This window comes from Cyphomyrmex costatus, unplaced genomic scaffold (assembly GCF_001594065.2).
Source record: "Cyphomyrmex costatus isolate MS0001 unplaced genomic scaffold, Ccosl1.0 scaffold111, whole genome shotgun sequence".
In the NCBI taxonomy this organism is placed as follows: domain Eukaryota; kingdom Metazoa; phylum Arthropoda; class Insecta; order Hymenoptera; family Formicidae; genus Cyphomyrmex; species Cyphomyrmex costatus.
The window spans coordinates 443,861-467,663 of record NW_017275075.1 but is presented as its reverse complement, the minus strand read 5'-3'; the positions used below and the strand labels follow the sequence as shown (position 1 = coordinate 467,663).

The 23,803-nt window shown below is 29.7% G+C and overlaps 2 protein-coding genes across 2 annotated transcripts; both read left to right on the top strand.

Annotated features, from left to right (window-relative positions):
* The first annotated feature begins 374 nt into the window (after positions 1 to 374).
* On the top strand, positions 375 to 7,435 carry LOC108776292 (RCC1 and BTB domain-containing protein 2). Its single transcript, XM_018542869.1, has 10 exons — positions 375 to 448; positions 2,918 to 3,083; positions 4,271 to 4,408; positions 4,510 to 4,747; positions 4,859 to 5,001; positions 5,070 to 5,333; positions 5,729 to 5,850; positions 5,932 to 6,032; positions 6,103 to 6,257; positions 7,301 to 7,435. The coding sequence occupies exons 1-10, from the start codon at positions 375 to 377 to the stop codon at positions 7,433 to 7,435; spliced, it is 1,536 nt and encodes a 511-aa protein (XP_018398371.1).
* A 4,991-nt stretch (positions 7,436 to 12,426) lies between these two features.
* On the top strand, positions 12,427 to 21,097 carry LOC108776345 (lipopolysaccharide-induced tumor necrosis factor-alpha factor homolog). The gene is made up of 4 exons (XM_018542948.1): positions 12,427 to 12,586; positions 18,741 to 18,915; positions 19,219 to 19,486; positions 20,911 to 21,097. Exons 2-4 carry the CDS (start codon positions 18,747 to 18,749, stop codon positions 21,011 to 21,013), a joined length of 540 nt encoding a protein of 179 aa, XP_018398450.1. The 5' UTR covers positions 12,427 to 12,586; positions 18,741 to 18,746; the 3' UTR covers positions 21,014 to 21,097.
* Positions 21,098 to 23,803: the final 2,706 nt, after the last annotated feature.

The window sequence follows — 23,803 nt, the reverse complement described above, 5'->3', positions numbered from 1 at the left end:
ATATACGCATAAATCCATTCAAGATTATTTTAAGTACGATTTTAAGACTTATATACATATATAATAAGATCAGATATCGACATGAAAAAGCTGATCGTATGAAATTTTCAAATCTAATTTCTTATATGTTACATACATTGAAATAGAAATTTATCGAAGTACGAAAATGTTTATTCGCGAGAACTCGTATCGATAATACGTATCACGGTCATCATAAACACAAACCCTAAGCAAATTATATATATACTCAACTCAATGTCACGCAGGCAGACTTTTGTATCGACTCTGAAGGAAACAGTTATTCGCTTTTTCTTCGCATTCAATCATCAGTACACATCTGTTGCGTATTACACAATATTATATCTATCATTATCATGTCTATTTTGCTGAAGTTTGATAATAATTTTGGAAATGAAGAGAGTGGAAGCTTAGATAAGTATAAACATCGGTAAGTTTCTCTTTTTTTTATATATTTTTAAAATATACATAAACGAGTAAATGGAAAATATTAATAGACGAACATTAATAATCCAAAATTAAATTGCACGCATTTTGTGACTACACTTAAAGATTTCACTGCAGCAACTTATTTATTTCGTGCTTATTTACATCTGTATAATTTAATATATATTTGTATATGTAATTATATAATGTGTGCAAACACACACACACACACACACACACACACACACACACATAAATCTGCAGAGTAATTTTAGTACGATTTTAAGGTGTAAGACAATTTCATTAGCTGGATGTAATCTTAATAACAATTAAGATTTGATATAATACATTTTAAAATAAAATGGACATGTTAAAGCTGCAAATTATATGAAATCTTTTACTTTATTGTGCATGTATTATGTATTTCTTTTGTTGTAAGAACAAAGTAATTTCTTTTTTTTCATATTCTGAAAGTTTTTTCACAGTGCGAAAATAGACACTTCATGTCATTAATAGATTACGTTCGTAGATATCCTCTGTTATAATGTTTAATTTCCTAAGAAATAAATTGATATTATTTGTCACCATCACCTCATAATGATGGCAATGATGTCAGTTTATGTTTTGGATAATCCATGTTGTTCACGAATGATAAGCAAGGATATGATGCGGAAGTTAGAGATCACTTCCAGCGGGAGGGGGGGGAGGGACCAGATTCGAAAAGCTAGAAACGAATAGCTGTGCCTAGCCTTCAATTGTGAAAGGTAGATTTTACGACATATTTTAATTATAATGTGTTTTTATTATTATTTTCAATATTTTTAACTTAATCTTGTCTTGTTTATCACTGTGTATTGTGAGTTATTATTTTCAATAAAATTTTTATAAAAGTACTTCGCGAAATGTTCCTTTTGTAATTAGAAGATTAAAAACAACAAACACCTATAATTAAAAATTTAGATAGTAGCTTAATAAATATAAGCAGTCAACAGAAGGAGCAAACGCAACACATAGGACGTCAAGCAAAAGTCATTTATTTAAATTTCTGATGTTAACAATATAAGACATAGACATCTTAGCCACATTCTGGCCTTTTTCAATATGTTATCAAATACATAATATCAAATACATAATTTATCAATAAAATTAAATTCCAATAAAATTAAAGCAATACAATTTCGTGTTGTGATCTCATTCTTAATAACAAAGTGATAATAAATTAACATATGTATTTATATTGAGAGTCAAAAGATATCTAATTAGTAATTAGTCATAAAATAAAATAAATTCTTAACACAGTAAATTGATGGTAATTCCGTCTTCAATTATAATTCACGTATTAATTCTTATAATACAAATTCAGATCAATAAAACATAAATAAATATTGAAGAAAAAAAATGTAATTATAATGGAAAAATATAATTCAATGAAAATACTATTGTAAATGCAATACAGTCTGTCTAGTAAGAGCGTGGCAAGCCTATCTCAAAGAAAAATGGCTTATTAGTCATAAATTGGTATTGATTGTATTTTATAATAGGAGCATGGCCAAAATGCAATTATATTAATAAAGAGTCCGGTCACCAACTGCGTCTATAATAGATTGGCACTTCCGAGGCATACTTTCCACTAATATTGCTTAAACTGCTTAAAAAGATTTGAATTTAGAATGAGAAGTGTGTATATATATATATACATATACATATATGTATATGTGTGTGTATATATATGTATATATACGCAATTGAAGGAAACACGAGAAATCTGAATAAAAAAGTACGAAAAACTTGAATAGATATTGGGATTTATGTTAAAATGTTCAAGTAAGAAAGAGAGAGAAAGAGAGAGAGAGAGAGCATTTAAAGTAGGGAGTAAATACCTTACAGTGCAGGCAAAGAAACCTAATTCCATTTTCAATTAACTCTTCTTGCGCGTCATAAAAAAATTATATGATAAACAATCAATTAAAATTCTGATTTCATGAGCATAAGTGATTCCAGTGTGTATTACTGAGAAAGTTGTACATAATTACCTTTTTTAAAATTATGTATAACGACGAAAGGCATTTTTTTTTCGAAAGCTACGTAGTATCGGGGTTCTAAACTGTTCTTAAATATGTTACAAAAAGTATATTTCATGAAACATTAGAGCTATGAACACAAAGAGCATAAGCAATCAAACTTGAGCAATAACCGAAATAGAATAGGAATTATTTCAAAAATATAATTTCTAACTGAGGAAATCTATACGATCTCCATTTGCTTATTCTTTATTTTTTCCCTCTGTTGCAGAACCTTGTTCTTTTTAAATTTGTTTTAAATCAATTTATATATTTTTAATTGAATTTCTAAAATTATTATTTATTAATATTCGCGCGAAAGAAGTAGACAAAATATGTTTACTTATTTAATTATACTTAATGTAATATTTACGGTCGTTTATATCCGATAATCGCAATTATTTTTATTTAAGCTTTGCATTGCTATCGTGCCTGTACTTCGAGATCAATTGGGGCCTTATATGCCCCACTTACGGTGACGTAACAGCAAAAGTGGAAAATATGTTCAACAAAAAAATAAAGTTACTAATTCATTATCCCGGTTTGTCGGCCGTTGCTTTGATAACAGAAGACGGAGAGGTATATATTAAGTATTTAAATATCATGAGATAATACCATATTCAACAATATTAAACGCTATTCAACAAATATAAAATTATTCTAATTCTTTTGTATTAAAATACTTTTTGAACGTTTATTAATTAAAGTATATGTAGAGTATAAAGTATAATATAATTTATTTAATATATGGTATGGAATGTGAATAAAGATTGTATACATTTATATCCTTTGATAAATAATGTATATTGCTCTAATTTTTATATTATAGAAATTGGAACAATAGAAATTATGACACGTGTTTTCTATATATAAATTCTCAATAATGTACAATCTAATAATCCCATAAAAAAGTAAATATATTGTAATTATTATCAGGAACTTGCAACAAAAATTTTGGACGGATAACAATTTGAAGGAAAACCCCGTTTGCCTACAAACTGATTGCCTACTGCATCGTTTGCTTACATCTCATTTGCCTATAGCTCGAATGCCTACATACACCTGCGCACAAATAAAAATTTCAGAAACGAAGTTATTTTTACTTACATGTATTATTGCCTACAAATATTGCTGCATACAACTCGATTATCTATATTTATTATGTTGCCTACTTGATTGCTTATACCATTTATTCTAATATTCTCTGATTTTAAAACACAAATTCTATTAATTTCAGGACACAAATTCCCCGTTTGAAAAAAATTCTCTGCTTTAAGAATAGAAATTACGTATCTTCTTACTAAAACTTAATTTTAAATTTGTACATAAAAGTGTTTGTACGCAATCGAGCAATAGGCTTACGATGACTTTTGATGAAGTTATTCTACCTCGAAGTTTGCCTATTCTAGAATATCTTTTAATTTTGTTGAGTAACATATTATCGAATAATAACAAACATCCCCAACGAGTTACGTATATAAATTCGTCCGCGGAAACGTACAATTTAATTAATCCTTGGTCACTATCAGTTTCAGTAATTTTCGATAATTATATATTTATTTGCCGTTACTACTTAAAAGAATTGAAACTTACACCAAAACCAAAAGTTGAGTAGTCTCGGATTATAACCGTAATCAAACAGAATTATTTGAAATGAATATTCGATATCCTATATATGTATGACATTAATATGTTCAAACAAATGCACCATACTGTTATAATTAAACCAATTGAATAAAATCAATTATCATGTTATCTTTTACAAGCAACATACATGGAGAACGTTAATACCTTATTCTATACGTTATATACCGCATAAAATTGATTGGAGTAATACAAGGATTGTGAGAACCGCAAGTGGCTCCAAAAATGGCGCTTTTCTCATTTTAACTGATGATGGCAAGGTAAAGTAATAAATACGTTTTTGTGATAAGTATATAGTAACAATGATAATTATTAATATCACACGGATTGTATTTGAACATATATTTGTCATTTAATTTAGATATATTACAAAATGTCCCGCATGTGCTTTAATGAGGGCATTTATCAAATAAATATTAAAGATGAATATCAAACGATTACAAGCATGAGTTGCGGAAAAAACTTTTTTGTGATGGTAACAAATATTGGTAAAATATACACTTGGGGAGATAATGTGCATATTCAACTGGGTGTTCCTAAAGTGTATATCTTCTCAAGAAGTCCATTGGAAATAACCGAACTTTCAGGCAAATCAATTGGTAGTTCTTCTTAAAATACGCTTCTTACTATGCGAAACATATGGATATATCGAAAAATTTATGGCTGCAAGCAATGTAGATTAATATAATTTTTCTAATCTTAACACTTAGTCAAAGTGGCCTGTGGAAAACATCATACACTTGCTTTGACTGACAAAGGGAAAGTGTATGCGTGGGGTTCAAACAAACATTGGCAATTAGAACGTATTAGAGAAGATAGCAGAACCATCTTCTACGGACATCATCCATTCATGGTAAATTATGTGCTACTGTAATTGTATTCTGAAATATAAAATATATCAGAGAATTTTATGATTGACAGTTGAATATACCTAACATGAAGAAAGCATCAGATATCGCCACCATGGCAAATTGTAGCATTGCCAAGTCCAGTGAGAACGGACTTATTTATTTGTGGGGTGAAATTGGTAAAGTAGAAATGATGAACCATGTTGTCTGCGAATATACGAACATATTTGACATATCCAACACGAATAATGCCCATTCACCAATGTCCATGGTTCATGATTTTACAGATGAGGAATGTAACATATTAAATGATTTGGAAGCTGCATTCAACGATGAGGTTAGTTTCTATTCTATTTATAATTCAATTTCCATTTTAAAAAAATATCAGAGATCTTTTAAACTCTTGTAGCTGATGACATGCTGAAAACTTTAAGCAAGTCATCGGTAAAAGATTGGTAAATATTTGAATCAATTGTAGATCGTTATAATTCCATACTATATTAGCTTTATAAATTCTTGGCACATTTTGCAACGTTATAACAATTTCTCTCGCTTTGTAATTTGCTATTTTAAGTGTCATTTTTAGCCTTATTACACCATATTTATGTATAATCATACATTATATTTATAATATGTTATCAGTTATGTGTATATAATTAAAGAAAATACTTAGATAATAATATGTATATGATATATGACGTCTTTAACAAATCTTGTTTCTTGCCTTTAAAGTCAACGAGTGACCTTACGATAAAAAACAGAAACAGATCCATGATTTACGTCCACAAGTCTATCTTGAAGATTCGTTGTTCGTATTTCAGAACATTGCTCGGCTACATTGAAAGTACAGAAAGGTATGAAAAACACATATTTGCTTAAAAGCTTTTTAATATTAAATTGATTTATATCATTTTTTTGAATTTTTTCCTTCATAGCATCATCAATCGTGACATTTATGTATATGCAGTGTATGAAACCTTTTTTAAATATTTATATACTGGCAAATTCGATCTAGCATCTGTACATGACTTGTTAGGTGAGTTTGAATTAAATATAACGCAAAATACATTGTTAGTTGCACTGATTAAAATATCTTTTCATTGCAGATCTCTTAGTACTGGCTGATGATGTCGGGGAGAAAAATCTCGAGATGGATTGTTTTCCAGCAATAAGGAAAGCAATTACCGTATCAAACGTTATAGACCTTTTCAACCTTGTTAACAAAGTGTATGAAAAAATGTTGCCAGATAAACATAAAGAGGTAATTGAATATTGTTTTCCTTTTTTCTATTGCGCATGACGAATATTTTTTCTTTTATTAAAAAAGTAAATGTAAATGTCTTCTCTGATTTTGATAAGTTTTTAATATGATTTGTAAATAAAAATAAAAAAACATATTTCTTTATATGAATCGGAATTGTACATTTAAGGAATAAAATAATCCGTTTGAGTTTCGTGTTATAAAGCAAATATTATTAAAAAAGAAAATAGAAAGAAGAAATGAAATATGAAAAAGAGAAATAAATTTTTCAAATAGTATTTCAATGGTTTAGAAGATAATTAATGATTAAAACTAAGTTAATATTTTTGAATTTAATTTCTTATAAATAAAAATTTGTTATTTAAACCATTTTTTCAGAGTTATTGTGCTTTAAAATGCTTTGAACTTTAGTTTCAAGCATTTTTTTATATCTCTCACAGTTATAACTTTGAAAGGCAACCTATTTTCGAAGAGATGTTTTATTATTCTGTAAACGTGCAATAGGGCACATTAAAATAAAATGTGTTTTCCTTACTTTCCTCAATAAGACAATATATTCATAGTTTATAATAATTAGATTGGTATATTACATTTCAATGGGTTTTCCTGTAAGATAAAAGTACTGCAGAAATTAATATTAAATAAAGTTTTTTTTTCCTCTTAACGTTACTTATATTATACGCGACATAATAAAACTTAACGCGTGTGACAAATACCCGTGTCTTACACTTCACAGACAAGTATATTTTAATACTATTCAACATTATTTTTAGTCTCAATTTATTTTAAATCACCTGCACTGGAAGAAACGGCTGGTTGAATATGACAGTGCAATAAATTTTTGGTCGTAGCAGCTATTGTGTATGACTATCGTAACCAAGAAAAAATTGGCTTCTGCAGCCAATTAAAACTGCTGTACTATATTTTATTATTAATTTAATAAAGCAGCCAATCTTTTCTTTCAATGTGACAAAAATATATTATTTATTCATATATATTACATGTTATTTTATTTACTTACATGTATGGTGTCTATTATTTAGGAATTGACGAATTATTGTTATAACTTCTATTTGAAAAATGTGACGGAAGTGACCCAGACTGAAGATTTTCAAAACTTGGATAATGAAAGTCGAATTAAGTTCTTAACTAGACGGAACGAGTTCTTTGAAAATTGATGTGGATTATTTAACTTCTATTTGAAAAATATGACGGAAGTGAACCAGACTGCAAAGAAGAATTGGATGATCAAAGTAAAGTTTGATCTCTGAGAAATATACATATACATATGTATACGCACTCACATATACACATAAATCCTTGTATTTTCATAGTTAAATTTATTACGAATAACAATATCTTGAAATATTAATCATAGAAACGTGAAATATATTGTCTGACTAAGAGTGAAAATTTCTAAGCATTTTTTAAATTAGAGTCGTCTTTGAGAACAAGCTTTGCATGCTTTAACAAAACAGGAATGAGAAATAGGAACAATGATAAATATGAATACTGATTACAAACCAATAGCATTCCTCCTGGATAGTTTCAAAATTACCATTATGCGGACAGTATATAATATTTTTAACATATATTTATTACTATTCATTTTTTTAATTGATTAATAAATGTTTTATGTAATATTTATGATAAATATAAGTAAATATTTCAAACAAGCATTTTTTATCATGATTATAATGTTTGATGAAGTGTTTCTGTAACATTTACTGTAATATTTATATTTACTGTAATATTTATAATTTACAATCAGTCAAAGGAAAAACGGTACAATAGAAAAGTTGGAAAAATTTACGAAACTTCGAATGCTCGTAACTCCGTAAACTACTATGATACAGAGGTGTTTAAGAAACAAAAATAAAGCTTGATGTCTGTACTTTTGAGAAACTTCATATGCCGATTGAGTGATCAATATAATTTTTCTATGGCCGATAAATTGAGTGACAAATAGAATCTTCTATTCCGAAGTTGCACGGAGTAAAGCAGTAGACGCAGCTTAATGGGATAAAAAGAATATAAATTTCAAAATTTCCCTTTCAAAATATACTTTTACGGAATTCGATACGATTATTTTTCGTCAAGTTATGACAATTAGGGAAAAGATCAGTTTTTTAAACAGAACAGAGATAAGGGCCTCACAGTTCGTCACTTTCGCTTTTATTGACTTCAAATCCTCTCTGCCGTGTATGTGACACACACACACATTCACACGGATGGGATTTCGACAATTAACATCTTAGAATTGCGATGATGGTTTGAACTGATAATGGGAGCATTATAATTTATTATTATTTCGTATAAAGACTTTTTTTTTTAAATGTCATAACTTGGCAACAAATTGTTGTATCAAATTCCGTAAAAGCGCATTTTGATAGGGAGATTTTGAAATTTCATGTACTTTTTATCCCATTCAGCTGCGTCTACTGCTTTACTGTGTGTATGTAACTTTGGAATGGAAGGTTCTATTTGTCAATTTTGCAGGTTCTCACTCTATTATTGGCCATTATAAAATTATTAATACCACTCAATCGGTATTAGATTAAATACCTCTGTGATTAAATACAAACTTCAAAATTCATACTTTATTTTTCCGTTTTTTAAATACCTCTGTGTATCATAGTTATTTACCTAGTTTCGAGCATTTAAAAATTCCTACATTTTTCCAACTTTTTTGCTTTTTCTTTCTAATTTTGAGTGTGTATATATATACATTTCATTTATATATATATTTATTAATATAATATATAATATATACAATATATATATTAATGTAATATATATATATATATACAATATTAATGATCTGTTCAGACTCTAAGCTACAAAAGTAAATATAAACATTTAAGAATATAAATCTTTTAAATTATTTATAAATGTTGTATGCTGTTTGCGTATTACACGTATTCTTGTTTGTAAAAAATTAATTGAAAAGTTGTAAACTAAATGACATGTTCAACGAGAAAATAATAAATGTAAAATTGTGAATAAATTTTTTCATTAAATTCTTAATAAGTGAAGTTCTCCTTATAAACCGAAAAAAGAAATTAATCTTTGACAAAATTAATAACAAATAACAATAAATAATAACAATAATAATGATATAACTAAAAATATACATATAGTAATTGCTTAAAACAAAGGAAAAGTTCAATGTATTTTAAAGATCAGTTGCATATCTCTTGACGAATAATTTAGTGAAAAATATTGATCGTAATCATAGTCATAACTCAAACAAAATTTGGTTTTTAACAAGAAATATTTGTATAAACACATAGGATTTTTTTACCGGGTATTTTCGCCTCACTTAAAAAAATCTTAATTTATTGAATATAATTTACTATATTTTTAAGATAAATATTCCAATTAAGTCAGTAAAAATTTTGTTTAATCTATTATTGTAAAAAAAGATATAAAAAATTTTTATTTTTCATATTATTAAAAAAAATTCTTGAAACCATTGTATGTTTACTGTATTGTATATAGGGATAATCGATTGAATATTCGGTTCTTTCCACAAAAACCTCACGTTACATAATAAAATCTTGTAATAGGTTGTTCTAAATTTGTACGCTTGTGTGTGGTGTGTGTATACACTCAAAAATATGATAATGCAAAAATATCAAACTGTTTTAGCATAGGAGAGCGTAGCAAAAATGGTCTTAAAATCAGACATTCGATGATATTCATAGTCAGATCTTATAAGACGGTCTTAAATTATATCTCGAGATGCACGGGTGTAAAGCCCATTCTACAATCGTAGTTGTAAATGGCTGTAGTTGTAAGAATTGTCTGATCACAGTCGAACATTTTCTTCGTAATTGACTGTGATTGGTTATAATTATTCTTACAACTACAACCATTTATAAACTACGCTTACGCAATTGTAGAATGGGCTTGACAGCCTAAACACATCTTAATGTAAGATTGTCATAAGGATTATGAATACCGGTAATTGTCTAAAAAGAAAACTTAATAATTTGTTACAGGAAGTAAACTATAATAGATTAACACATAGTTTATATACAAGGATGCAAATTAAAATTCTGTGTAACATAAAAGCAAGTGTTCTGTCCAACACTTCAGAATATCGATCATGAAACTTTTTCCCTAGGATGGAAAATGAAAAGTGAATAACGGTAAAAATTTCACTTTTCATTTTTCGTCCTAGGGAAAAAGTTTCATGATCGATACCCAGGCTCATGTAGAGTTGAACAACTATAATTAAATGATTCAAAATTTTTTATATTTTAGTAGTTATATGCACCTCTCAAAAATGGACTTTGGTGGCTCGGGATAAGAGACTTGTAGCGTCTCTCAGTTTTTGAACATGGTAAAAAATTTTACAACAGTTGCAAAGCTGCTTTCTCTGCTGAACGCAGCCATCCATTGTAAAGTTTGACATTGATTGCGTTCAGTAGAAAATGCCGCTTTGCTACTGTTGTAAAATTTTTGAATACGGTTGGTTCTTGCTTTTGATTCCTTATGGATCTAAATGTATAAACCAATCATAATGAAGAATTTTACAACAGTTGCAAAGCTGTTTTCTCTGCTGAACGCAGCCAATGCTTGATCTAGCACATTTGCAATAGACAATGGTTCAAAAGGGACTACCCATTTAGTATTCTGCCATAGAAATCATCCATCTCTAATGCTAGCCATGAATCTACAAAATATAGTTTGCGAATTCTATATTTGCAATATTCTTAATGTGTATAAATCTATTGTGTACTATCTGTGAAATCTTCCTCGATTTTAAACACTTGAACAGATAAAGATTATTACAGTTCAAGCAACCTGTGATGATAAATTATGTTTTAAATAGTTCATAAGTTTGTAATACTTGTAAATAATAGAATATCGTTAAAGTTACATTAAAAAACAAATTAATTCCTAATAATCCAGGGCAATTGAGAGTTCAAACGTGGTATTAGTTACATATTGTAGTATTCGCTTAATACTGAATATCTATAATATAATATGTTACATATACTATAGATATTCAGTACTAGCAGTGAATATTAAAACAAAGTCATTGTAAGTTGTATTGTTAGCTATACAATTGAAATGAGTAGTCTAGCTTGAAGACTGCTGTTTATAATATTACATTATTGTTACCAGCGATCATAAGACAGTAAGCGCTTGATAGGCGCTAGATATAATATTGATTTAACCAGATAATGTTGACTATTGTTTCTTGCAAAAACATATGTTGCATTCAACGTAAACACAACAGTTTTTGCAAAAATTTGTGATTGTCTATTAAGCAACTCTCCTAAAACGCACTTAACGTCTCCAGAATCAGCAAGAATCAGACTATGCATTGAAGAATGGAATTCAAGATTAAAGATTAAAATTTCAATGAGGACAAAGAAATTTTTACTCTTTTTGTTTTGATTGGTCCAATTTCAATCTTTCAATCTTTAATCTCATTCTTCAATGTGTAATAGTCTCTGATCTCAGTCTAACACGTGCTAGCACGTTCACGTGATCGCCTTTGATAGAAGAACTGGAAAGAATGAAAAAAAAGGTATGAGTTATGATTCCTAATTATCGACGCTCGGAGAATTTTCGTGTGGGAGCCTGGGGATAATTGAAGTACGATGATATTATCGACAATTAATAAAAATTTGCGATTTTTTTAAAAAAAACATTATTTCGATAATACGTTATTAAATTCATGAGTTTTTATTATATAAATACTGTATAAAAAGAAGCACACATATTTTTAATACTACGACAATATATATATTATTGCCGAAAAATTACATTTTTTTCCTTTGCAGTCATATTATCTTTGGAAGGTCACGATTCACCATAGACTGATATATCGATAAAATAGGTACCCAGTCGGTACCATCAGTGTTCGATTAGTACCACCGTCGGTATTCGCGCAGCAATTTAACATCGCGATTCTCGCAAACGTCCGCGAGAGATCAGTCTCACTTGGTCGTCGTTCCGTTCGCGTTTCGGTTGTGGCAGAGCCAGGAAGGCAGAACGTAACCACTTTTCTTCGTATGTGCACAAGGCTGCGGTGTTCTCCGTCGTGCGTTTTCCTTTCGCTCTCCGCTGCGCGTGAAACCAGGCGCTAAAGGCGCTGCACGTAAAAGCGCGTAAAAGGCCGCGAGTGGCAGTGCGACGTGCTCTCGACATTTTTTCACGACGCGCGAATTTGTGTCCCGTCGTCGTCTGGCCATCGCGTTTGACGCTCCAATCGCTCCATTCTCCAATCGAGCCGAGGAACGATAACCTAATTTGTTCGACGATTACGTGAAGTATAGACGATTGCTTAATTCGCCTGTATAGGACACAGGGTGAGTAACATTTCTGCCTCGTCTGCACATTCTTTCGACTAGCGCGACGAAGCGTTTCATCGCGATGGACTACCCTTTTTTTTTCCGCGTGTTTCATTTTCGCAACGTCGCTCACCTTGTCCGCGATGTTTAACATGACGATCGTGACACGCACGACTTCGTGCGTTAATCGCAAGTCAAATCTTATTGTTCCTGTTTCGTGTAAGTTTTTGAAGTAGTTGCCATACATCGTTTGTAAGTGAGACGTATATATACGTTCACATATACGTGAATCATATGTGAATGTTTATCTGCTCGTGATTAGAATCTTATCTATCTGTTGCGATGGTTTTTGTTCTGAATCAATATTTATCTTGTGCATGCAATTGTTACATAATATGTATTTTTTGCAGTTATTAATTTGATTGAATTTTGTAAGAAAAGGAAATCGAAATTTGAAAAGCATTTTTAATTCTTATTGAAATATGAAGATAAACTTTTAAACTTTTAGTCTTTATCGAAAAATCCGGATGACTCACGTTGGGAAACCAGATAACTGTTTATGAGCCAGATCAGAACTGTTAATGAGCAAGTCTTTAGTATTATATATTATGTAAATTGCTATTTTTATCTCCTTTATTCTTTTTTATGATTTTTATCAAATTTTTTTAATAGTTAAATTAATATTCTTATACATCACTCATACATCTGTATTATTTATGAGAATATTATAGGTCTGTTTTCTGTTTTTGGCTGAATTAGTGCATACTTTTGGAACTTAAAGTGAGAAAGTTTGATATTTGTCAAAAGCAAAAATTCTAGTGCAATCTAGTGTAGGCACAGAAAACAGGCCATATGTGTATAAAATATTCCGAGCACAATACAAAGATAAAATTTTTATAAAAGTTATTTAAAAAAAATTTAAATAAAAAATATATGTATTATTGGTCAAAGAGATAAAATGTAAGAACTAACACGTTTTCGTGTATAAATTTTAATTAATTAAATTTCCTTTAAATTAATGTATGTAAATCTTTTGATTCATGGTTTTGATTCATCTTAAGTAAATTAATCATATATTCAAAATGATAAATTAACACATGTCATCGTGATTATTGGTAATCGCTTAGATCATATATCATCGTGGCAATTAAAGTCAGATAATTAATATTATAATATAAAGATACAGTGTACTCTTATATACAAGATTTAATATTTTTCAAAGCTTCATGGATGACATAAAAAAAATAGATTACGAATTTTTTCTGAATGCCCCACATGTAGGGTAAAAGCAGGGATTATGGAATAGGCTACTAATATGGAATAGCTCATTTTTTAAACAAAGCATTGCAATCTGACGGCAATCGCTGAAAGTTGTTGCAACTGCTACCAAACATGTCATAACAAGCTATAAATTCAGTCCGACCACAAACGTTTTGGTACAATTAACATTTATTCATTTTTGTGACGTCAGGAGATCCGGCAGCTTTTTCTAAAAAGTGTTCTCACAAACTGAAAATAAGTTTTTTAATGCTTGTATTACATAGACGCTTTTAATAATGTTACATAAACAATATTATGCAATTTACATAAATAAACGAATTTGGACTTCATTCATTGTATTTTATTTATTACTATGATCTAAATTTCATCGGTATTCCATATTACATCCTATTTTTTAGACTCCGCCATTTTCCTACTTTTTACTTTTTTGTTAATATTGACGTTGGACTTAAATTTTGGCGACTTTCATTTATTTAGATGTTGTAGCTAATATATTCCTTAAAAAGTGTAAATTTAAAGTCTTCATATGCATTTATATCGGAGCAATTTTAATTTAAAAAGCGCTACTCCATGTTGATACTTACAAGCATCTTATCTCTTTGATTTGTATTCTGGAAAACCTTTTATTTTTACTTCATTTCATATTATTATTTCATATTATTAATTTTGTAGAATTTTATAAGAAAAAAATTAAATTGAAATAAGTTTAGCTCATATATTATTGCGTTCGAAAAACGTTAACTCAATTGCGCCATTTTACTGTTGCTTATTTTCTAGTGAATGATAAGAATGAGGATAGAATGATACAATCGCATTGATAGCACATTTTCAAACGTAGTCAAATTATAAGCACACAGCTAAACTTATTATTTCAGTTTTATTTTTATCCTTTAAAACACTACAAAATTATTCATAACATATTACATGTATTTTTTACTTAAATTTTTTAAAAATAATTTTTATGAAAATTTGTAATATTTGTATTGAAATATTTTATTATATAATATAAAAAATATTTTATATTATATAATATCCCAGAAGTGAGAATGCAAAAAGAGTTAATCGCCAACGTGCAAAAACAATTTTAATGCTCTAACAGTGTGCATACAATTATTTATACGTAGAATATCGATTAAAAAAAAGTATGCACGAAAGAAATCGTGCTAGATATGAATTGTGTGCTTTTTCCAGTTCTAATTCGTATAGAGATATAAAAAAAGGCAAAGAGTAAGCTGAAAGATCAAAGTTAATCTATAATATATTAATAGAAATCCAGAAATGAATAATAGAGGAAGTCAATTTTAAGAAGTCAATGTTCAGGAAGCTGCTATTTTATCGTAATTAAATTCAAGCATAATACAATGAATCTCGGGTTTCGATTATCTCTAGCTTTGACCGTCTGTCTGTACGCGTTGCATGCGCTCGCTAGGTTTACCCTTGAATATCGTCTCAATGGCGCAATATCTCAAAGTCAGGACTGGGCCTATCTCTCGTACGTATGCTTGTGGTGTGTACAGCAAACATACGGGGCCTAAAATTTAACGCTGAACTATCCAAACAGCAGTTTAAGAAGTTTTCTTGGCAATAGATACTCTCTTGGTAATTTGCCAGATCGTCAAAGAGAAGCTACGGAAATTTCCTCGATCTGCTGGGGATCGAACCCCAGTTCCCTATAGGGCTGCGTTCGGAAACGTTACCCGAGTGTCTCCATGTATCGTTTCATCCTTGTCGCTCACTTGGCGTTAAACAGGGATAAGATGATACACGGGAACATCCGGATAACATTTCCAAACGCCTAGCATGGTAGACTCGCTCACTATTCATCCATACTATATGCTCGTGCTCTAATAAACCCTTGATCTTGAATATTCCATATATAATACAGATGTCATAAAGAGTCATTACAAAATTTAAAAGAATAAAAATCATAAAAAGAGAATAACAGAGAAGAGAATGATTTTATAAAAATGCTAAATATATTATATATTTGCTCCAAATGTAATATAAATATCATTTGTACAATTTGACAAATTATTTAAAGGAAAATTTGATAATAAAAGAATTTATATATAGTGTGAATAATTGTATAGAATTTTATGGTGAAAATATGTAAAAATAAAAAAATTGAGAGGAAATTTAAATAGATAAATCATATAACGTTAATATGAGTTTGCGCGTTATCTTATTTCAAAACAAATAGTGGGAGCATTCACTCCATTATATTCGTATTGTTCATAGTTTATTGTTTTGTTCTTATCCGATCAGAACCGAGCGTGTGATCGTAAAAACTCCGGGGAAATCATGACGCGGAATTATTTCAGCGAAAGGAAATTCACTCCACAAGCTCTGTACCTTTGTATTTATTGTCAATTAAAAATATTATGATTTTATAGAAGCTTCTTTTAAGATTCGATTTTCCCTAACGACTTGTATGATTTTCCGTTTCCTAGCGGAAACATTGAATAAATATTACGGAAATTAAAACAATTCATTTTGCTTGGTAATAATACAATACACGAGAAAAAGGAATTATTCTTTTGTGTAATAGACTTTCTCTTAAGATAATTATACATAAATAAATGAATGCAGATATAAGAAAGCTATATGAGATTTTGCCATAAGCGTTATTCGATTTAATAATATATGTTATAAAAATATGTCGCATGTTTCTCATTGCTAAAATATTTACTTTAACTGTAAATAATTTAACTATGAACTCTCCAAATTAATTCTTGGAATGAAATCTCACTCCAAGAGAGCGAGAAGAGAGTTAAAATACTTTTTGAAAAAGAGCGACAATTTTTCAAGAAATGAAATTCCTTTCATTCTTCTCAAAAAAATGGCTGTATTTTCACGTGAGTTTTCAAAAAATTTATCGCATTTCTAACTGTTGAAATATTTACCTTGGTCACCGATTACTCTAAACACACAGATATAAAACGGTGGAAAATTTCTGAAACATTTTATGTATAGGTGCTTATTGCATCATGTTAACATAAATCATTGTGTTTATTCGAGCACAGGAGCATAAATGCATTCACGCTTTTGAATAACGTCCGGCTTTAAAAAATAAGATACCATATCCGTCCAACGTATTACCAGTACGCATTCGAGATTTTAAGCTTTCTACGTGCTGGCAAATATATGTATGTATCGTGTCTCTGTTACTTAACATCCGCCCAACTTTCTATTCGCGCGCCAGCACATAAATGTGTGCGTGCTCGTTCGTTATTTACATCTAGATGTTATTGCGCGTCTCATTACATGCCGCGATTCCCAGGCCTTTTCGTATGCATTACGTAGAGAGTTTCCTGATGTAATATATCTGTGTAAATCCCACTGGATCTTAAACTGAAGTCAAAGTATAAAGAATCTCCTGCACATTTGTATAATTTGCAGACAATTGTATCAAATTGCTGCAACTTCACTTTCTTTTTGTTAAAAAATGCGGAATCTTTTCTTTCCCAAACATACTCTATTATTATAGCAGCTATTATCTTTGAACAAAGACATTTTTAAAAGCACGATTTTCATTCGTTGTTAGACAAGGTGTTTTAATGTTTGTTCAAATTTAGATTTTGTGTTGTAAAATTAAATAGGGCGAGCGCGAACATAACATGGAAAACAGCGCACTATGGGTTTATCACACCAGAGGCGTATGATCCTGGTAGGAACCAAAATATTTGCGCTCGTGTCTCCTCTGAAAAAAGGCCGGCAATTTTTTTAGAGTATCTTTGTCCACAAACAAACACACTCTCGAAAAATTCGCCGTTTAGAACTGACATTAAAACTGTAAGTCCTATGTGCGGTAATTGAACAATCAGCGTGCATCACAAGCATACGAGAGAGGTATAAGGTCAAAAGTTTAATGTAAGAGGAAAAAGTAAAATTACAAACATAACAAGAACGTAATTTGATAATACTTTTGATGGGCTTCCATGGGCACTTTCTATGCAGAAATTATACATTTCGTGTCCAAATCCATTCTTGAATGCCAACGTTTCGCGTGAACATTGCAGTTTATGATACTTCATCAAGGGCAACCTGTTTAGCATTTTAAGACTATATTTGGACATGAAATGTATAATTTCTCCGCGAAAGAATATAATCTTTTTAATGTTTAAGATGTTTTACATTACAAATGTTACGTGAAAAGATTCGTCAGTCGATAATAAATCTCTAGCGGCATGATAATAACGTATTATGATATTAGCAATAATTATATATAAGCGTGCTTTAATTTACGCGATAATTTGCCTTGTTATTTGATGTTATTGTTGTTACTTTCATGAATGCCTATATATACAAGATCGATGAAATACTACGAAGTATTATATCGCTATCTATAAATTTTCCAAGAAATTTATCAATCATGTGTATTGTAAAAAGTTATAGACTGTAACATTTGATAATCCTTTATTCGATTTTTTTTTCGAATAAAGTCACAATAAAATTACATATTTTCGCCTACGTGGCATTTTATTGTAAACATAAAGATGTTTAATAAAATATGTTATTATTTAATATTATTTTCTCGATGAATGTAAAAATTCTCGAATGAAATCTCCTATGATCTCTCTATTTATTATAATTATATAAATTATAAAATTATTTGTTCATGTAAATACCAAGCTATATATTATTTATTTTTATATCATATTATTTACGTGATGATATAATGTTTGCCTAGTAATAAATAGAGAGATTGTTATTTATATAAAATAGTGACAACGTTAAAAAGAAAATTTAAGGTTTATGAGAAAGTAGTCTTATGAAGATTCGAAATTCTTTTTACTTTTATGACTTGATAATTTATATAGCTGTAATTTTATTAATTTTAATGCATTTTGAACGTAGTATTATTATGTCTTGAAACTCAGTTCTCTTTTAGGAGAAAATGGAGAAGAACCTGGGTTTTGTTAACGCACAACCTTCGGCCCCTCTACCAACGGCTCCGCCGTCTTACGAGGAAGCCATAGCTAACACAGCAGGAGCACCTACGCACCCTCAAGCTATTCCCACACCGTATCCTCTGGGAAGTGCGCCAATACAAATGCCTATGCCATGTATGTGATATGTCGATACAAAATGTTTTTGACAATTTTTGATAATATTAAGTTAAATTGAAATATATATATCTGAAATTTTAATTCCCAAGGCTTGTATAGTAAAATTAAAAAAAATGTCTTATTTGTAAATTTTTGAATTGCTAGTATATATTTTTTATCTATTTTTTTTATAGAAATTGTTAATTTTAATTCTTTTTTTTCAATGATAAAAGAAAAGTAAGATATATATATAATAAGATAGATAAATGTTATATTAATAATGTAAATCGTATGTTAATCTTTTTTTAAATATAATTTTAGACAATCAACCATCAAATCAAACTACGATGCCTATGCCATCAGTTTTCCCGGGTTCGAGTCGATCAACATCACAACCGTGTTTCAATGCCGAATCGAATTCTGTACCGCGAACACAAGTACGGGTCGTTCAACAACATGTAGTGCTCACCCTAGGGCCGAATGCAGTGAAAATGTCCTGTCCGACGTGTCGCGCCGATATCAAAACTACCACAATATCGGATCATCAGCCAAGTGCTCATATTTGCTGCGTCATACTCTGCTTACTTGGGTAAGTGATGACTTGCCTTGTATCTGCAATTCGCACTTACTGCAGGTATTACTCGTATACTGATTATATTCTACGAAGTTTTTTGTTCCTCCGATTATATTTCTATATTTTTCTTGAATTTATTTTATTTGTTTAGAAATCTATAAATTAATTTTTTAATGTTTATTAGTTATTGGAATGTAAATTATTGTTCTCAGATTGATAAATATTGTAACATATCCCAGGTAGCAAGGTGTCGTCTATTTAACGTCATTATTTAGTCATTCTTATGACGAATGTGACGTTTAAAATGATGTTTAAACATCGTAAAAATGACGTGGATTTGTCATAGGTACATAACGTCATAAGTCGACGTCGAAAAGACGTTATTTTTTTCGTGTTATTGACGGTAGCTAGGTATCGTCTATTTGACATCATTAATTAGTCATTTTTATGACGAATCTGATGTTTAAGATGACGTTTAAACATCGTAAAAATGACGTTATTTCTCATTGAGTTAAATTAAGGTTATGTGTCACACAACATATATATATCTTGAGTAAATAAGTAAAATCATAAAATTATTTGTATAATTTATCATGAAATTATTATATAAACATTACAAACAATCATTTCTTACAAATATTATGTATCACGTTATCATGTACCGGCTTATTAATATACGTATCTAATTAAATCTTTCACAATTTACGAGCGAACTACCTGCAGCTTTGTCGATCTTGAACACGTGGCTGACGTGGCAAGTCTTAAACAGTATTATTAAGCCTGTTGCAAACACGCATCTGCACCATTAATCGTTATACACGTGTAAGAGTTTGCAACAAACACGCAATATCGCAATAATCAATTAAACTATTGATTTGGAAGAGTCAGTAGTGCGTTTCAAAATGTTCAGTTTCATTAGGCCCCCTGACGTCTAAACATCGTAAAAATGGATTCTTACATTTCTTAAGAGTCAGATAACGTCATAAACCGACATCGAAAATATGTCGTTATTTTCGTGTTATTAACAGAATAAATATATGACGTTTTAATTAATCATTAATAACGTTACTAATACGTTGACGATTGGCCATTTATTCGACGTCATCAAGTATGACGTCTTTAATACGTCATAAGTAAATGACGTCATTAATTGGTAAAAAAAAAGATGACGTCATTATTACATCTTAAATAGGTCACATGACGTCAATAATTTAAAATGACTAACTATCGACGTCAAAATGACGACAGCTTGCTACCTGGGATATTTGTACATATAATTTCTTACAAAATGCAATTACATATTGTAGCGTAAAATGTAACGAAAAATGTGCATCTGTCACATTATTATTATGTAAATGAAATGCTAGATAAGTGATAGCGTTCGTCGTTATAAATTTTCTCATGAATAATTTTTATAATAGATTATTCTCTTTTTTCAGATGCTGTCTTTGCTCATGCCTGCCATATTGTATGAATGCTTTCATGAGTGTTCATCACTTTTGTCCAAACTGCAAAAATTATATTGGCACGTGGAAAGGTTGATTTTACTCGCGCACATACGGTTCCAACCTCGTGTATCGAGATGCTCTGCAATTCTATAAGGAACTACTCGATACCCTTCGTTTACTGCACATAACAGAAAGAAAGGATTGTGAAAAATATCCATGTAAGTTACACATTACATGTTTGATGCTTCAGACTTGGGGAAGAATTACTATGTTACAACATGCAAATGATGATTTATCTAAGACAAGTCCTAATTTAACGTATAGTGTGAATTGTAGATATTGATGAATATGTGAACTAGATTGTATAACGAATGAGTGACATTAATATAACGAATATCACGAACTTGTATATAATAATAATATACTAGATTGTTGTATAATACGTAACGTACTATATAATATGTAATTGCAAAGCAAGAAGTGATACAAAGTGTGATTATAAGGACAGAGTTACAGGTATATTTTGCAAAGGCAGATTATATTCTACGCGAAAAGAATTGATATTTTTCTTTTCCTTTTTTGATTACAGAGGTCTTGTGTATAAATTTATAAGAAAGAAATATTGATTAATTATTTAATGCATATCTATATTTTACATTTATGAAAAAAGAAATAAAAAGGAAATTTATATTTTTTATATAGAAAAATAAAATAAATTAATAGAAGGCTCAAAAAGAAAAAGAAAAATTTTATATAATTTTATATAATTTTATATAATTTGTTCGGGTTGCGTAGACATCTCTGGCTGCTCTGCTGGAAAAACCTCTTTTTCTTTCTTTTTCGTGTACTGATTTGGTTGCTTTGTCTTTTTTGGTTTTCCCTTAATTTTCGTAATCTTCGACCTTTTTTCCGCTGGTTGTTTTTTAGTTGGAGTGTAGGTTACATCTCTCTCTTTATTATCTCATTATTATCTGATGAGGTCGCCGAAATATCTAGCTCTACTGGCCTTGGCAATGGAAGTTTTTTGATGTTCCCTGTCGAAGCTCCACAGTGTTCCAACTGGCGTTGTTTACTTTTAGTCGCCATCGGATTTAACACTACCCTTAACGTCGTTGGATTTTTCTGTACTACCGATGCACAGGGTTTAACTGTTTCATTTTTCTTCTGCACTACTGGTACTTTTGTTACTTCTTGCTTTGATACTTCCGTCTCTTTTTCTGTAGGTACTTCTTTTAGAAACATTGCTGATTGGACGCTTGACTGACTAAGAATTTGCGTCTCTTCTTTGGTAATTTTTTCAACGAACATAATACTGTCGTCTAGAATATCGGTTATAAGTCTATAATTTGGTCTTTTACCTGGATCTACATTTTGACTGAAGATTTATTTAGTTTTTATTGGTCTGAATTTGCATTCAAGATTTTACGCTGCTTAATTTCTAAATGTTTAACAAGTTCACAACAGAATTGCTATATATAGGTAGCTACACCCTCATATGAACTGCGGAATATAATATACACTGGCTCTCCTTGGTCATTTTCCATTAATTTTCTTATGGAAGTTCCTCTGTATTGCGTTGTTTATCCTTTCTTCCGTTTTCTTTTGTTCGCTTTTTCCTCTTCTGACTCAGACGATTCTGGACTCATGTTGTCAACGAAGTTTTGCATCACTCGGATTTTTTCTTGATATATTTCGCTATTTTCTCGCATTTTAGCCCTATTTTCAATTAATTCTAACAATTCGCGTTCTCTTTCGCGCTTATTACAACTTGTATCACTACCTTTTCTAATTTATTTTCTATTGTAATTATGTATTTTTTATTATCTTCGAACTTTCATCCGACACTTTTTCTATCTGCGTCGATCGCACTTAATAATGTTATCAGGTCCTCGACAGACGTCAATTTTAGTGATCCGTTTCGAATCGTTTCAATTATTTGAAAATTTTACTTGGAAATGAATTAACAATAATGTTTATTGTATACAAAGATCTTTATCGATAATGTATGGGAATTTAATAAAGCTTCGACTTGGACACTGCGTAGGACGTGGTTGAAAGAAATGGACGTGGAACATGTCTAGCATGCACAGAACCCTCTTTCCTTCGTTTTTGCCCTATCACCCAGTCGCCGCATTTACCAGCTTTTCTTTCCCAGTGACTCTCTCTTTCTCTCTTCTTATTATATTTTACCGTGAATGAAAGTCTATTTTCAAATTTTATTGTCGAAGTGAAAACTATTAAATAGCGCTGTATGACGGTGGATTCCTTTTCAGTCATATGTAATGTTTTTTCTTTTATTTCTTTGTTATATCATTCGACTACTTGAACAAGCAATAAAATTATAGGATTTTTTCATATATTTTACAACCTCTACTCAAAAAATATTTTAAATTTAAAAAAACTTCTAAAATTTATGAAAATTTTTATACTAAATTTGTATCATTATTTGTATATTATTAAGTTCTTGCTATTAATTTATTTGTCTAGTTCTTATCGTATTTAAAATTTTTTAAAAAATATTTCGGATATAGAAAGAATATCAAGTTAAATTTTATATCATACATCCATCTAAAAATTAGTTATTAAAAACGCATTATTTTGTTTCATATATACGGTTTTATTGTAAATAGGAATGTTATATCCTATCATTACCAGATTTTGTTACGCGCGTGTTGTATCCTTTAGTATTATTAAAATTATTAAAATATCTGGGAACTATCGCCCTGTTATTATTATTATTATCATAATTTAAATTCCGGTTTCGCCATGTATTTTATATAATTTTTATTTTTCTATATAAAATATAAATTTTCTTTTTATTTCCTTTTTCATAAATGTTAGATATAAAACTTCTTACAATATTAAATGAAATTTTGATATTTTT

Coding starts and splice junctions, on each gene's coding strand:
- LOC108776292 (XM_018542869.1), top strand. CDS start 375: ATGTCTATTTTGCTGAAGTTTGATAATAATTTTGGAAATGAAGAGAGT. Junction 5,002..5,069: donor ACGGACATCATCCATTCATG/GTAAATTATGTG, acceptor TATGATTGACAG/TTGAATATACCTAACATGAA. Junction 5,334..5,728: donor AAGCTGCATTCAACGATGAG/GTTAGTTTCTAT, acceptor TTGCCTTTAAAG/TCAACGAGTGACCTTACGAT.
- LOC108776345 (XM_018542948.1), top strand. CDS start 18,747: ATGGAGAAGAACCTGGGTTTTGTTAACGCACAACCTTCGGCCCCTCTA. Junction 18,916..19,218: donor AATACAAATGCCTATGCCAT/GTATGTGATATG, acceptor ATATAATTTTAG/ACAATCAACCATCAAATCAA. Junction 19,487..20,910: donor GTCATACTCTGCTTACTTGG/GTAAGTGATGAC, acceptor CTCTTTTTTCAG/ATGCTGTCTTTGCTCATGCC.